The 15721-nt window shown below is 37.0% G+C and overlaps 1 protein-coding gene across 2 annotated transcripts in view; it reads left to right on the forward strand.

Annotated features, from left to right (window-relative positions):
• The first annotated feature begins 2201 nt into the window (after positions 1-2201).
• Positions 2202-15721, forward strand: part of mapkapk2a (MAPK activated protein kinase 2a) — a 47719-nt gene continuing 34199 nt past the window's right edge. For both annotated transcript variants that reach the window (XM_007247744.4, XM_007247745.4), the window contains exon 1: positions 2202-2971. In XM_007247744.4, coding sequence (XP_007247806.2) covers positions 2735-2971 — 237 coding nt within the window. In that variant the 5' untranslated portion in view covers positions 2202-2734. The remainder of the gene's footprint in view (positions 2972-15721) is intronic.

Consider the following 15721-nt stretch of genomic DNA (forward strand, 5'->3'; position numbering starts at 1 on the left):
ACGCAACACCCACCATACATCAAATTCACTGAAATGCCGAATGTCTTGGGACAGCAGTATGGAAATTGATCTTGAGGTTTTACTTCAGGGTATGGCTTGGGAACACCCACACCTTGCCAGTGTGCTCATGGCAAGATGACATGATGAAATTAAGTTTTGGAGTGAGGTCTGATAGTGTGTGCCAGATGGATTCCGAAGTTTAACATTTGTCAATCCACAGAGTCACGTGTGTACTGGGAATATGTCACAGAAACATTACCACCCATAGGGGACTGGGGATTAAAGAGCGCAATGAGTGTTAATAATCATGGTGAGCAGCATCTTGCAAGAACTGTCTCATGTCCCATGAATTTTGGCATACATTACACAACCACTGAGAATCCCCCTGACAGTGATATAAAAAAATCCACTGATGTAGATCTGAAGTTTGTATTTTTAGCAGCAATATCGGGTTTTCCTTCTGCAGTTGTGAATAAACAGTAAATGTCAACCTCCTATCGACTTTTTCACTGCTATTAGATTTAAGTGGGACAATCCCTTTAACTTGTTCTTAAGTACAATTATTTAGTCATTTATTCAGTGAAACAGTCCCTTATATATTAAAAATATCTTCTTTAGAAAGGAGGTAAATCAGATCATCATTAAATCAGTGCAGAAACTGACCTTTAGCAGGTATTTTTTTTATTATGACTATGTTGTAATTCTGTTTCCATTTTATTCTTATTTTTCCTTACTTTTGTCCACTAACTTGAACATATTGACATTGTTCCATTTGCCATTTGGCATTTATAAAATTGGTAATGAATATTTTGTTAAATATATATATATTTTTTTACAAAACATTCACTATATGGAAAATAATCAGTATTCAAAGATTATAATTTATCATGGACATGTAGCCTGACCATTAGATAATTGATACATTTTGTATTTTAAAATAACAAATGTATTTTAAAATACATACATACAGCTCTGGAAAAAAAATAAGAGACCACTTCAGTTTCTGAATCAGTTTATTTGATTTTGCTATTTATAGGTATATGTTTAAGTAAAATAAACATTGTTATTTTATTCTATAAACTACGGACAACATTTCTCCCAAATTCCAAATAAAAATATTTATTTAGAGCATTTATTTGTAGAAAATATGAAATGTCTAAAATAACAAAAAAGATGCAGAGCTTTTAGGCCTCAAATAATGCCAAGAAAAGAATTTAATATTCATAAAGTTTTAAGAGTTCAGAAATCAATAATTGGTGAAATAACCCTGGTTTTTAATCACAGTTTTCATGCATCCTGGCATGTTCTCCTCCACCAGTCTTACACACTGCTTTTGGATAACATTAAGCCACTCCTGGTGCAAAAATTTAAGCAGTTTAGCTTGGTTTGATGGTTTGTGATCATCCAGAGCTTTATATTTACTAATTTTTCATGCCAAATATTTGTTTAAAATGAATTAGATTTTTTTTTTTCAACATTTAATTTATATATTTATACATATACATTTCATACTTCATCATGAGAAAATGATTTAGGTAAAACTATAAATTTTGCTTAAAAAAATACTTATGACTTATTTTAGGGAGGTGATGCTTTTCCCATATTGGGTGACTTTTTGTGAAGGGAGGTAACAATTTATTTTGTTACAAAAATCTTTACTATATTTAAAGGAGAAATCCTTTTTTAGGCACCTCCATTTAATGCATGCAATCTGCAATCTGTTCCCCTATCCTACTAATTCGTTCATTTTTGTCAGTTGACTTATCATGACCTAATTTGAAGATGCCAGAACCTGGAGAACTAACTTAAGGTACATTGTGTATCTGTGCACTTTCAAAGCTTTCAGTGCCTCGTTTGAAATGTCAGGGTTCTCAGAAATCTACTAAACAAAGTTTGGAGCTACTTTGTGCCTATTAATGGTGTAAAAAATGCGATTTATTTGAATGGTCAATGCTATACCTCTATATCACTAGCATTATAAGCCTATTGGGAACATCGGCTAAAAACATTGTATTTGGCAATTCTGGGGGTGAACCGAGGTGGGTTATTCGACAAAAGTTCTCTCGTACTCGTTTTCATGTTTCAGAACACCGAAAGTTCAGATTTCTCCTTTAAATCGGTGTATTTCGTGTGTTCACACTTCTCCTTTAAGACCGGAGCGTCTTCGGCCGTCGGCCTGACGTCAGCAGGGGGAAGCGCTCGAGGCAGAGAGCCACTGGTGGAAAGTAGCGAGAGGGCAGAGCGAGCGCTGCTGCTCCCATCGCCATTGTCGTTGTTTCTCACAGTGTAGTTCGCGTTTTAACGCTGTTTATCGAGTATTATGAGTGTTTTACAGGAGCTGGGAGCTTACTGACCTTGAAAAGTTTGAGTCCTGCTTCTTTCTCGGGTTGTTTTTAGGCGGGAATCGGCGGTTTCGCTGTGGAAATGGATGTTAGCTAACCGGCTAGCTCACGAGACGCCTTAGTTACCCAGAAACCGAGCAGCGGCAAGTTGGCTGAACCGGGCTGAGGAGTCGCTTTACTGCCTGTTTTCTACTCGAGTTGAGTTAATGAGTGGATAAAGTGAGTTTTTTATGCTTTTATCCTGGGCTTTCTCGCTTTATCTTTGTATCCCCGCGGTTCTGTGGATCGTAAACTTTGAGAAAGAGCCGTGTTAGCCTGTTAGCTTCGCGGTCTCCGCCTCGGCGAAGCGGGAAGGAGCGGCTCCTGCTCGGCTCTCTCTCTCTGCGGCCACAATGTCCAACTCCCAGAACCAGCCGGTGTTCCCCAACCAGCAACAACAGCAGCAGCAACAACAGCAGCAGAACCCGGCCCAGTTCCTACAGTTTCACGGACAGAAACCTTCGCTCCAGATAAAGAAAAATGCCATAACGGACGACTACAAGGTCACCAGCCAGGTTCTGGGCTTGGGGATCAACGGGAAGGTTTTGGAGGTGTTTCACAAGAAGACCCAAGCCAAGTATGCTCTAAAGGTAAGAGGAGTAACGTTAACGTTAGCTTGGCTATGAAACTGTTTATTGTGGGAAAATGTTAACTAACTAATTTCACATCTTTTGAGTAATTCGCTAATTATTTCTTACTTGTACAGACCAATATGTTTAAGTTGAATTAACTTTTTTTTTTGTTGAGGAAACCGGTTGCCGTAAGATTTTTGAGCTAGAGTATACACTTTTGTTATTATGGCTTAATTGTAGTTAAATTCATAATTTTGGTAAGGTTGTTTTTTTATTACATGAATTGCTTTACATAGTAATTCTACATTGGGTTCTTTTACCATAAATAATTTTATTTTTAATAAAATAGAATCGGATTCAGTCTTCACCTTAATTTAAACATAATACATACAGCTCTGGAAAATGAAGAGACCACTTTAGTCTCTGAATGAGTTTCTCTGATTTTACTAGGTATACACGCAATATGCAAATGGATGTGCCATAGAAGTTAAGATGCCAATGGCAACAGACTAAACTCAGTTATTATAAGTTGATTCGTTTAATCTGTTTGAATGTTTATGTACCCACAAATGTCATAAAACACACTTAATTAATTTGAGCTTAAACTAGTTTTGGGTTTATAATGTAGAAATGAATGAGTTTCTGGATAATATTAGGTTAGCCTGTCAGGTTCCTCCATTGTTGATTAAAGCAGCTGGCAGAAGGTATGTTTGTTTTCAGTCGAGTGTACCATTTATATCTTAATAAAAACTAATTCATCCAGGCCACAGGCAATTCAATACTGAGGCAGACATGGTTCTAAATTATCTTGTGTTTTACATAATCTTACATTGGCTCATATTTAAGGAAAGATTGAGCAAAGTTTCTGAGCAGCGTGCCAGAAGGTAACACAGGCAGGAGTGTACCCAGATATTCATATTGTCATCATTTAACAGGTGAGCCTGTGGAGAGAAAAATTATGAACTGAAGAATGTCTCAGGGAGGACAGCCAAGCGGCCCTCTCTCTGGCAATCTTCTGTGGATTTGATTGGGTGGAAAGTCATAATCATTCATTTAAGGATGACAGATTCTTCCATCTTCAGTCAATAATTTGCTGCTCTTTCATTTCACTTCTGTGTAGATATGACCAAGGATTAGCAGCTTCCAGCTCCTCACTGACACGCTGTCAGACTGTAATGAATTGCAGCCTTAGGAACGACGTTTATTTGTTTTAAAGTGACGCAGATCTGTTCAGACTTGCGTAACTGGAAAACGATTCAGATTGTTGGAACACTGACAGACAGACTACAGACTTCAGTCCATGTGCTCCAAAAGAGAAAAGCTTTATGCCTTCATTTTTTTTGCATTGTGCTTTCCAGCCACCTTTCACTGGGGCTGCTGCAATCTCATCCCTATTAAAATAATAACAGCTGCAGCACTCTGCACTCCATTTGAAAATGAGTCAGGTGCTTCCACCTGTGGGTGTTTTTGAATAATCAAAGGTCAGTCAGCTGGATTGAGGACACAATTTGTTTATTTGTCGCAAAGGTCAAAGCACTTGCACTCTGTGGTCTGCCTCCTCCCACTGGCTGTCTGCTCCGCAACGTGGATTGAGAAGAGCAGAGGCGTTCATTCACTTCTTCGCTTCTAAATAAAACAAAGTGTTGGCAGACAAATGTGGTTTGATGAAAGCACTTGAAGAAAGGTGCTTGTTTGTTATAGAGAAAGAATTTCTTTACTCAGGCCTCATCTGTAAAACTTAAGACTAAAACTTAGGGTGTGACTAGGAATGTTATGGCTGAAAAAATAGCTGGTTAATTTACTTTCCTTTGTCAACAGCAGGCGGGCAACTAGCTAATAAATTTAACACTTTTTTTTTTTAAACAGCTTTATGTAGCAATTAGACCAAGAACAAATCGATTGGAAGAAGTGCAGAAGGGAAGTGCAGCAGACCTAGCACTGGCCCTCCTTGTTGTTTGGCACTGTGAGTCCTATCTCTAAAGGGATACCCTGTTGCTTTAACAGTGACAGTGATGATGTCAGGGACCTGGCTCAGTTTCTGTCATCGTGTGGGAGCTTTCTGCTCTCCGGTGTCAGATCTGGCTCCTCACCACATTCATCACCTCCTCCAAGCCTGGCTGTTTTTAGCTGCAGAGAGGCAAGCACTGCATACCACAGTGTGTATGTATGTGAGTGTGTGTTGGGGCAGGGGGAAAAACACAGAACAAGTGAGGGAGAGATTAGGGAGAAAGATAGAAGGAGAATGTGGATAGTGAGGCTTTTGGACAACATGTGAACATTAGTATAACTAGAAGGAAGTAAGATTTAGTGTACACATCCTGGTGTGCTTGTAGTTCTTTAATCACGATGTGCTTAAGGACAAATAATTAGCAAATTAAGTACATCTAGTTTGAAATACAAAGCCCACTTTGGCCTTGGGAGACCTCTGACTATCTGCATAAACATGACTGCAACATTGAGAAACACTTGAGGACACACGTTTGCAAACAACATACAATAACAACCATGAGTAGCTGTTGGCTTTTTTTATTGTTTTTTGGATTTTATTGATTGTAATGTGTCTTGAATTTCTCAAATTAAGATATAATTTAGTACCGTAGGATATCTTGAAAATAACGTATGGTGGGAATAATTGTGTCTTGTGAATTCTTAGGAATTTATAGGCTATCAATCATCCCACAAAATTGGCCTAGGGTTCCAGGAGATAATTGCCATTTACAGCATCCATCACTGGCATTCAGTGCAGGACACTCAGTTCACTGCATTCAAGTTGAGCAGAAAGAGCAGAACACTGTATGCTTCTGTATCCTGGCATCGTCAGTGTAATGACACACAACTCAGGCTTTTTATATGGTTTATAGCAATCTAGAAAAATTATATTGTATTGGTCAAAGGTAAGAAATCTATTTGTAATATTCATTTCTTCCTGGTTGTCAAGAGTCAAGTCAAGGCTATTTATTGTCCAGCCCTAGGCAGAAAAAATGAGGAAGACATTATATAACTTAAATAACTTGAAGGAGGCAAGTTTATCAATCCTGGTGTGCTCTACAGTAATTATTTAATCACTATGTGATTAAGGTAACATGAGTTCCTGCTTGTTTGAGGCTAATTTGTAAATTAAGTAAATCAAGTTTGAACCGAAGAGCCCACCATGGCCTTAAGAGACCTCTGAGCATCACTGAGACACACTGTTTGTAAACAACCAGGGGTGGATTTTGATTTGTGGTGCCCCAAGCCAAACAATCCCTTTTTTTAATTTTATTTGGACTATTTATTTTGACTATATCCAAGTTTTTTTCTATTGTGATACATTTTCCTACCGTACCAACTATACTTTTTAAGCGTATTGAGAATACCATTAAGTAAACTCTCATTACAATAACATTTAGCTTCAATGACCGTTTCCTATATATTTTTTTTATTTTAATATTACACTTGAGTTGCATCAACCAGAATTAATTGTCTTTTAATTGTGATTAAAAGTTTTGCAGATTGTCCTAACCTAAGCAGAACAAGTAAAAAAAATATAGAAAGTGTTTGTGGATATTGTGGCTTTTGAAGAGTTTGGATGGCCTTGAGAGACCTCTGAGTATGTTCGAAAAACCATGTGCATGACCATGTGCATCATTGAGAAACACTAGAGAACATAGATCTTTGCAGACAACCCACAAAAACAACCAGAGGTAGATATTGGTTATTGCGTGGTGCCCCAGGCCACAGCATTTCACATTTTGGTTGCTTCAAATGCCCAGCCTGTTGCCTGAGTGACCTTTTGATTTAGTTCCCCTTTTGTCAGATTACAAGACCAGTTTAATGATTACAGATTCATAAAAATCCACTTTTATTAGCAGAAAAAGTTTCGCCTCCTACACAGAATCTTACTACACGTCAAGTTTATCAGGGTGCCAACTCTAACAATTTAACAGTTCAGTTTCTTCAACTCTTTGCGCTTCCTCTATGTGAAGCTTGCTGAAATAGTTAGGTTATGAAAATATGGTTGTATTGTCATTGGCAGTGCTGGCAGTTCTGTTAATTAACAATATTTAAAACATTTATTAATTTCGACCCTATAATTCTTTGGCTTTTTGGCCCTGATGGCCTGGGCAAAATGAAGTATGTTGACCTATTGCTGGGTTACTTGGTATATTGAGTTATTGTCTAAATGCATGACACTTCACCAAGTAAAACTGGACTAATTTCACTCTCTAATGCAGTGGTGCTCAAACTTTTTCTATCATTCTTCACCTCGAAAGAAGGGGAAATTCTACGCAAAATAGTAATAAAATACAGTGAGTTGTTTAAGATACAGAACACACGTGGGTCGCTCCTCATCCCCCATATCAGCTAAAGTGAATTCAAAACCAAGAGTCGCCAAGTATTGTGGTCCTTGTAACAATTTTTTTCCATTTTATTACTTTAACATTGTACACACCTCTGTTTTGTGTTTTTCTGTTAGCGTGGTACTGTTTACACTGTTCTGCCGACATTTTAAACATCCAGGGCGTATGCCCGCCGCCCCCTCGCCCCTGTCTGGCAAAACAGGCTTAAAAATGTTCAATTCTTCCTGCCCCACACTTTCAGAAACGTTGCCCTAATGAGATGCACAGTTGGTCAGTGTTTTTATCAGCATCATGCTCAAACGTATGTTGCGTATAACAATAACCAGATTTATCAAAGTAAAAAAGGCTCTACAGATTTTAATTAGTTAAGCAAAATGGGTTTACTGAAAATATATGTTTTTATTTGTAATGGTGTGAAATCTTGATAAGATGAACCTTTATTAATTTAACATTGGGGAAATGTACAGTTATTATACTGTTAATATAGAACATTTCAGTTTTTCACACATCACTAGAACTCTTTAACCAGTCAGAAAGAGACTGTAAAAAAAATTCTTTCTAATCGCAGTGTCAACTTTAAATTGTTAGTAGTCTACATTATTTCAGTCTTTTGTCTCAAGAGTCACCAGGGCAGTGCTGCTGAGGAAGCTACAAAAAATCTGAGTTACATTAGGCTATGTGTGTGTCTGCATGTGGCGCCTTGTTTAGACTTGCAAAGAAAGTTAGTTGTGAGCTTTCACATGAAGGCTTTCTTGACGGAAATGAAGGGCTTGTCTGAATTGAGGCCTTACAGGAAACCACAGAAAAGGATGGATACGTAAAGCCCCTGAACTTGGACATGGCTGCTGTGGGCGTATAATGTTTGGGGGTGGTGGAGTGGGGGTGATGTGCTCTTCAGATGGCAGGTTGTGACCTGACTTGTGCTCGCCCATCCTGATGGGCGTTAAACCCCAATGAATACCTTTCTCTCTTCCGCCCGCTGGCCAGCCAGATGAACTGGTTGTTTCGCTCCATACATTCCAGACAAGGTCATGATTTTTGTGTACTGTATCGAGTATTGTTTTGAAATGTGACATACAGTAAAGTCATCTAAGCTTCTGTTTACTCCACAGATCCCTCAGAAGTGTGAGTCAAGCCTCTGATCTGTTGAGCTGATTAGGGAAGGGTATTAAGAAGCCATGTGGTGTCTGTTTTACGGCGGTTTTAGCTTGTGTGTGGTCATCAATATGGGTCTTGATTATCTGCAATTAGGGCAATCCAGTGATACTCAGCTTTGAACTTCAGCTGTGAGAGATCATGTCCTCTAATCCTAAGCCTTGTTACTCGCTGTGGCTTATTGCCATGGAAAACAGATGCTGACTAGGATTTCTCATTAAGTGTTCTTTATGTCCATAATTCTGTATTCCATCCTGCCCTTAAGAGATATTTACAATAATGTACTAGAAAGGACAGTATGGTGTATGAGAAAAGACAATTGGCTGAAATTAAAAACAGTTTTACCACATAACAATGGGCTTACAATATGGCAGGACAGTTTGGTATAAATAGTCAAAATAGTACAAAACCTTCAAGACCAAAAAGAAGCAGTGTTGGATTTTACCTACTTACAGTGGTTCAGTTTTATCACTTTTTGCTTTTTACATTTCTCAACCTGACTAGAGATGGGACCGATCCGATACAGTATTGGTATTGGGGCTGATATTGACGTAATTTAACGTACCACGGCCGATCCGCTTACCAATCCATATTCCAACTCGCAGCTTGAGCTGGACAATAAACCCCCCCATGATGTTAACACGAAACACATTACTGATCCGGATCCCAATGCCACAGTTTACCCTGAACCCCCAGCAGCTTCAGTCTGAGGCTGACTGAGTAAACTTTAGCTGACAACTGCATTCTGGTGTTGTAAAGGTATTAACTACTTGCTGGAGTAAACTATGGTCATAATCCACATATCGTATAACACAACAAGGTCTACAAACACTAACCAGCACAAACACACCTATCTGTTGGAAAAAACAGTGATTCATTTAGTTCGGAAATACAGTTAGCGTCGCTAGTTAGCCGCTAGCCATCTCCATTAATAAAAAAAAAAATAGTGTTTTAAATGAATGTCTCTGGAATGCATTAAATGCACTTGTGTATACTCTTCAAAGGGCTGTGTGGTCTGTTTATAATAGTAGTAATAATACTTTGTTTATTACTAAAATTATCTTTTATTTGTATCGGTGTCGGCAGTTTCATATCAGTTTTACATCGAAATCGGATCTGAGCTGAAAAAAGTGGATCGTCCCATCACTAAACCTGACCCCCTCTCAAGCAGATCAGAATCACCTCCAACCCCCCACCTGGACATTTTGTTTTCAGTCGTGAAAGTTTGTCAGGGTAAAAAATATGTCTAAAATTGACTAGTGTCTGCATGACTGAACTCTGACTCTGACTGATCATTCTAAAAACAAACTTTGTTAATATTAGTTTGTGCACAGGAGCATATTGTCATTCTGAAACGGAAGAAGGAAGTTCTTTAAGTTGGAAGAGCACAGTTCACCGTTTATTTAACACAAACATTTAAGACAAAACAGTAGTAGTTGTTCTTCTTTTATTAAACTTTGCAGTTACCACTTGTTGTTGGGCAGGAAGTGTTCTCTTGGCATCGGCCAAAAATGTAATTCATTTGTTAGCCGGACAGATGGTGAAGCGTGATTCATCACACATTTTCACTTCTGCAGTGGTGGTGTCATTTCCACCACTTCAGCCAGTGCTTGGCATTGGGATTAGTTATATTTTAATATTCATTAGAATTAGTATTTGTGTTTGTGCCTGCATTGTGTTTCTGGCCTCTGAATTGTGTGCTTGAGATGTGAGGGTATTTCCGTTCTTGTGATCATGCTTGTTTATTTGTCCCTGCTTGGGGTCCCTCACTTGCTTGGGACCTGCCAATGACTGGGATGGCAAGCCTTATTAATACAGTGAGTAATATTTCTTAGTCTTCTATCTGCTTGATTTTTATTCTGTGGTTTTAGAAAAAAAAGAAAATCTATTGATGTTTTGTGCTAAAGGGAGCCTTATTCCTTATTGCACTTTCCTCAACACAAGGTCTCTGTGTTTGTAGATCTGTAAGTCTTTTTCCTTCAAAGCAGGTGGTGCTAATGTTATGGCCGGTATGTGAGTATGTTTACTTTTGGATAAAAAGAAACATTTGTATTTTATTATATTTATATTCTCTGTGTGCCAATATGAACCTGTTGCACTCAACAGCTGAGTGGGTAGATTTGGCTGACTTTGACCTGACACAATCTTTTTTTTTTTTTTCCCCCCTCCCCCTTTAGCCTCCCCTCATGCATCCAGTTGTCCACAGGTTTTGAAGCAGTACTGATCTTTAGTGTTCTTTTCGAAGCTTAAATAATCATTATCTGAATACTTTTTATAGTTATACATATTTGCGATAAACCATGTTACTGTCATTTTTAAGAACATTTTATTTTTCTGATTTAGAGATTTTCTGATTTTATTGCATCTTCAAATATTCTTATCGTTTCACGAGTGCTTAAAAACAATGACCCAGCTGTACATTTAATTACAGAAATTATATTTAGTCCAGGTAAATTCAATAAATTGTTTGGTGTTTTGAATAAAAGTCACTGTACTGAGTTTGGTAAAGCATGTAAATAGTATTTAAGTACCTGTCACTACTAATGCACTTTAATTGGATCACATTATCTTGGTTAATATTATTGCATTATAATTATTATTTTACCATGTCCCCTATTCTTACTGCTGATAATGATAATGGGCTCACGTTAATGTGCTTACATTGCTACTTGAACACAATGGGCAATGTTGAGATTATATTTGTGTATTGTTTTTTATTAATAATGTTTAGTGCAATATTCTGGCCTTAGTGACCTGAACTGTCATTTGTTAGGTTTTTTTTTTTTATAGCTTTTAACTGTGGTATTCTTGTTGGTGTGTGTAACAGTGGTCGATGGATGATTATTTTTAATTTTCAGATAAAATGTCTTTCCTGTCAATGCCAGCATTCTGAGTCATATTCTTAGCCACATGTAGATTGTTAGACTGCAGCATCATCCTGGTTTATGTATTGCTTAAGGAAGTGGTGAGTGTCCGCACTGATGAATAGCATTTAGCTTGACACATTCTTACAGGTGTCATTTGGTTGTGTGCTGCTATGTTAAGTGGATTGGAAAGGCTCAGGTTTAGGGCTAAGTTTATTCATGTGCGATTAGTGATATCTTTCTTGAATCAACTTAACACTTCAGTCACTTGTGCAGCTCTTTTATTTGCATAATGTTTCCTGTTTCAGACTGAGGTTAGTTGCACTCAGTTCACTCAGTCTTGGCGAGTGGTGATGGAGCATTTTTAACCCATCTTTCAAAATGTGTTTATGCACATCATTGTCATGCATAAACCTTTAATGTATAATTGAAGTCAATGTAAAATTATTTAATACCAAAAAATGTTAGAGCATTTCAATTTAGGGCTGTTTCTCATGAAAGTTGGAAACATGAAGAACTGTCGTATTCACATTTAGTCAAAGGCTGTGTTCACACAGCAGGTACAATGGCCCAGATTTTCATCCAATTTTCCTACTAGAACCAATGTTTTTATTCTGTTTACACTTATCTTGCATATTTTTATGTGACCTCCAACTGGCATTCGTTTGAGCAGTTTATCATTCTAAAGCTTTTGAAATCCTCTCTAACTGCATTTCTTCTTCTCTTTATCAGATGTCAGGTTTTTTTTTATGTGTAAAAAAAAATGTTTACACTGTCAAACAAATAACACAACATTTGCCTCATAAAATGAAAAGCATTGAGTTTGGCCACTTTAAATGCTGTTTAAATGAACCGAAATGAACAGAACACCTGAGACGTTTGGAACAATATGTAAATAGTTTTGGACTTGAATAAATTTACTCATATATGAACTAAATGCTGTTTCACTGTTGTCAGGCTGGAAATGTGATGAGCAAGCCAGACTTTGGGGCACATCTGGTTGGTGAGGTGACTTCATTCAATGAAGTGATTATTGTGTGGTTTGAGAGGGTTTGGGCTTCTGGAGTGCCTTGGGCTATAGGTAGCACTCCTTTTTGTGGTTATGCTGGCAAATGTTTTGTAGACTACACTGGTGACTGTTCTGTTTCATCAGCTTAAAGGCAACCTGTAAAACTGGGGCACACATGAGAAGAACTCAGGTTTGAACTTGTGTGGATAGTTCAATGCTGAAAATTGGATATTAAGGATGACCCAGTCCAACCTGAAGGATCACGAAGGATACTCATTTAATGGGTCAGCATTTGCAATTAAAATGTATTGAGAGATAATATTGAAACACACTTCAGATATTTTAGTATGCATTATTTACAGCATATCTTACATGCAGAATATGTAAATTTAATTTAAAATAGATTTGATTAAAAAAAAAAAGTTTGCAGGTAAAGATCTGTTATGAGTGTTGGAAAATATTTGTCTCTATTGCATTAAAATGCAAATTCTGTGCGTTTTATAATTTTAGTTTTCAGGGTTATTTTCGTACATTCGGAGCTCCAGATTTAGTAGTTTTCTAATGTTGAAAAAGTTAATTTGCGTAAGTCATTTTGTTAGCGAATAATATCACTCAGGAAATATAAAATATTAATTTTTATCTGAATAGGTGTAGTTTGTTTGTTTGTTTGTTTTTTTGGGGGGGGTCATGGCATAGCTAATAGACATTGAAGACCTGTATGGTATCGTACTGTCTGTTGGTTTCAACCGTTGAACATTACACTAAGGAAGTATAACTTTCACTTTTTTTTGAAGACCCACTTGATTGTGGTATTGATAATGAGCCTGTTCTCACAGTCTAAGTAGGAAGAGGATGGAGCAGTCATTAATTTGACAGATTCTTCCCTTTGTCTTCTGTACTGGTATAGGTTTCTAATTTCATTGTTTGGTCAGTGAATCAAGAAGTAATAGTTAAGCAGTATTAAAATGTCTACTTCACCACTTTTTTTTTTTTGTATAAGCTCTACTTTTATGAGCTTGTTTTAAAAAGTGGTGTAATTTCAGTGTATGTAAATTTCCATGGACCTGACCTTGCTAAATGAGATTTGAATGAGGGCTGTGGTTAATGCAATATGACCACATCCCAAAATCTCAAATATTAATGACAGCTGAAAGGAAGTGCTCGTGTGTTTTTATGTGGGAGTATGTTCACAGAATTCTCAGCTCAAATGTCTGGGAAGTTTTTGTTATCATGGAATGTTCAGTATCTTATCATGGGCGAGGTGGTGCAGCGTGTGTGTGGCTAATGTGGAATATTTACATAAACAAGAAGGGTCTTAGACTCTGAATAGCACAGGGATAAAAATTAGGCATTGTTAAATATTGCATTACTTAATAAATTATTCTATAGAAAATAACAAAGATGTAATGAAATGAATTAAATTCTAAACTAGCTGAAGCTTCAGTGGCAGCTTCAGACCACTCCAGACTGAAAACTTTTACTAGTTATCTGGTGAATAACAATTTGTTTTTAAGTAATTATTTCTAAAATAGTAATTTTCTTAGAACTTTTCCCCTTCACTCTGTGGCTTCTTAAACTCAGTTACCTTGGTGTTCTTATAGTGAGATTAATTCAAGAATCTATACTTGAATCTACGGCTTGGGCATCCTCCAAGGTCCCGATTATGATTTTTTGATATTGATCCATTAGAGATATTTCAGTTACAGTTAAAGGTTTTGCTTGAATAGGACAAAAAGATTTTGATAGAACTAATAAATATGTCATTAAAAATGATAGTTAGTACTTTAGGGTATTTTCTAGATATTTGCACATCTTTTTAAATTTGCCCTAAACACTTGCCTATACCCATGCATTTTATATCAAAACGGTCTCAGCTCTCTTGATAATGAGGTCTCATGTGACTTAGATTAAGTGTGATTAGATATTTGGGCCCTAAACATAACGAGTATATAAATGTGTTAAATCGCTTATTAAGCAGAAGTGCATAATTTTACAAAGTTTGACTAGACAATCACAAATTAATTGTGTAGACACAACATTTAGCCAATGTCTCATTTATATATAAAAATGGCCAATGTCCCTGAGATTCAGCAAAACAAAGTTTTGTAAATTCAGATACCATCCAAATAGTTCCTTTTACTTCCATATTTTCTTATCTTGTGAATCAAACTGCCTTCAAATTTCTGTTATTCTCATTGCTGATTTTTTAAGGATGCTGCTGAAAAGCAGTGTCCTTTTAATGAAGACTGGCAAGTTCTGAGGTGATGTGCATGTCCTTTGTTCTCAGTTTCACACAATATGCGCAGAATCCACCAATTACAGTGGAGAGGCTAATCCCAGTCTTTATTCATAGGCTCTCCAGCTGTGAGTCATTTGCTGTTTCAGGATTGGGTGCAGTGAAAATTCAGACTCTTGATTCAGGAACTGTTTGAATTGTATTTCTGTGCTGTGTTGTCTTAAAGCTGCATAAAGAAAAGAGGGAGAGAGAGAGTTTGGTGTGCTGGCTTGTCCATCAACCAAGTTTATTATTAATCAATATCAGAACATTTTAAATAAAGATTGATTTAAACCCACCCTACTTGATTCACAAATGATGAATCAAATAATTTTCTAGTTTGTAGCCTAGATATCATTGAGCTACTTGTGAAGTGATTGTTCTGAAGTGTACATGTGGACAGGCAGAAATCTGACGTCAACAGGCCCTGCTACATATCCACACACACACACACACACACACACACACTCATTTGAGTACTCTACCTACGTTTTAGTGAAAGCACCAAGTAGACTAGGTCTGACATTATACCACTGAGATAATATGTAATAATATCCAGATGGGTCAGATCACAGTATGATTTAAATGTAATGACCCATGCCCAGACAGTACCAATTTAAGCTTGTACTCAACTTCTAATACATTAGGAAAGGGAAACTAGAGAATGAGACTAAGACAAATTATCAATGCCTCTGCAGTTTTGCAGAAGTTAAATCAATGGTGTCATTTTGTTTGTAAAATGTTGCAAGCCTGGAATTTTCACATGAATGTAATTATTTTTGTTTTCTCTGTTGCTCTATTGTCATTGGTTGCTGTTAGAATAAAAACTGTAAGACACTAAAGAGAAAGACGTATGGGTGTTTCAGATTCTTGGGAAATTGGATTGATATGATTTGCTTGACAATTTAATCTATAAGTGTTTTTAGTCACATCCCTTTTATCCTGCTTTTGTTGGAGTACCTGCCTTTACGGTTTAGGTATGACATTCTAATAGATTTGTTTTACTAGATATCTGTGAGAATTTGTTTGCTTTAATCAACAAAACAGTTAGTGAGAGAATTATGTCTGCTGCTCAAATCCTAGACCACACCTGGCATTAGATATTGTACCAGTAGGTTCATGTCT

Source organism: Astyanax mexicanus, chromosome 24 (genome assembly GCF_023375975.1).
Source record: "Astyanax mexicanus isolate ESR-SI-001 chromosome 24, AstMex3_surface, whole genome shotgun sequence".
Classification (NCBI taxonomy): domain Eukaryota; kingdom Metazoa; phylum Chordata; class Actinopteri; order Characiformes; family Acestrorhamphidae; genus Astyanax; species Astyanax mexicanus.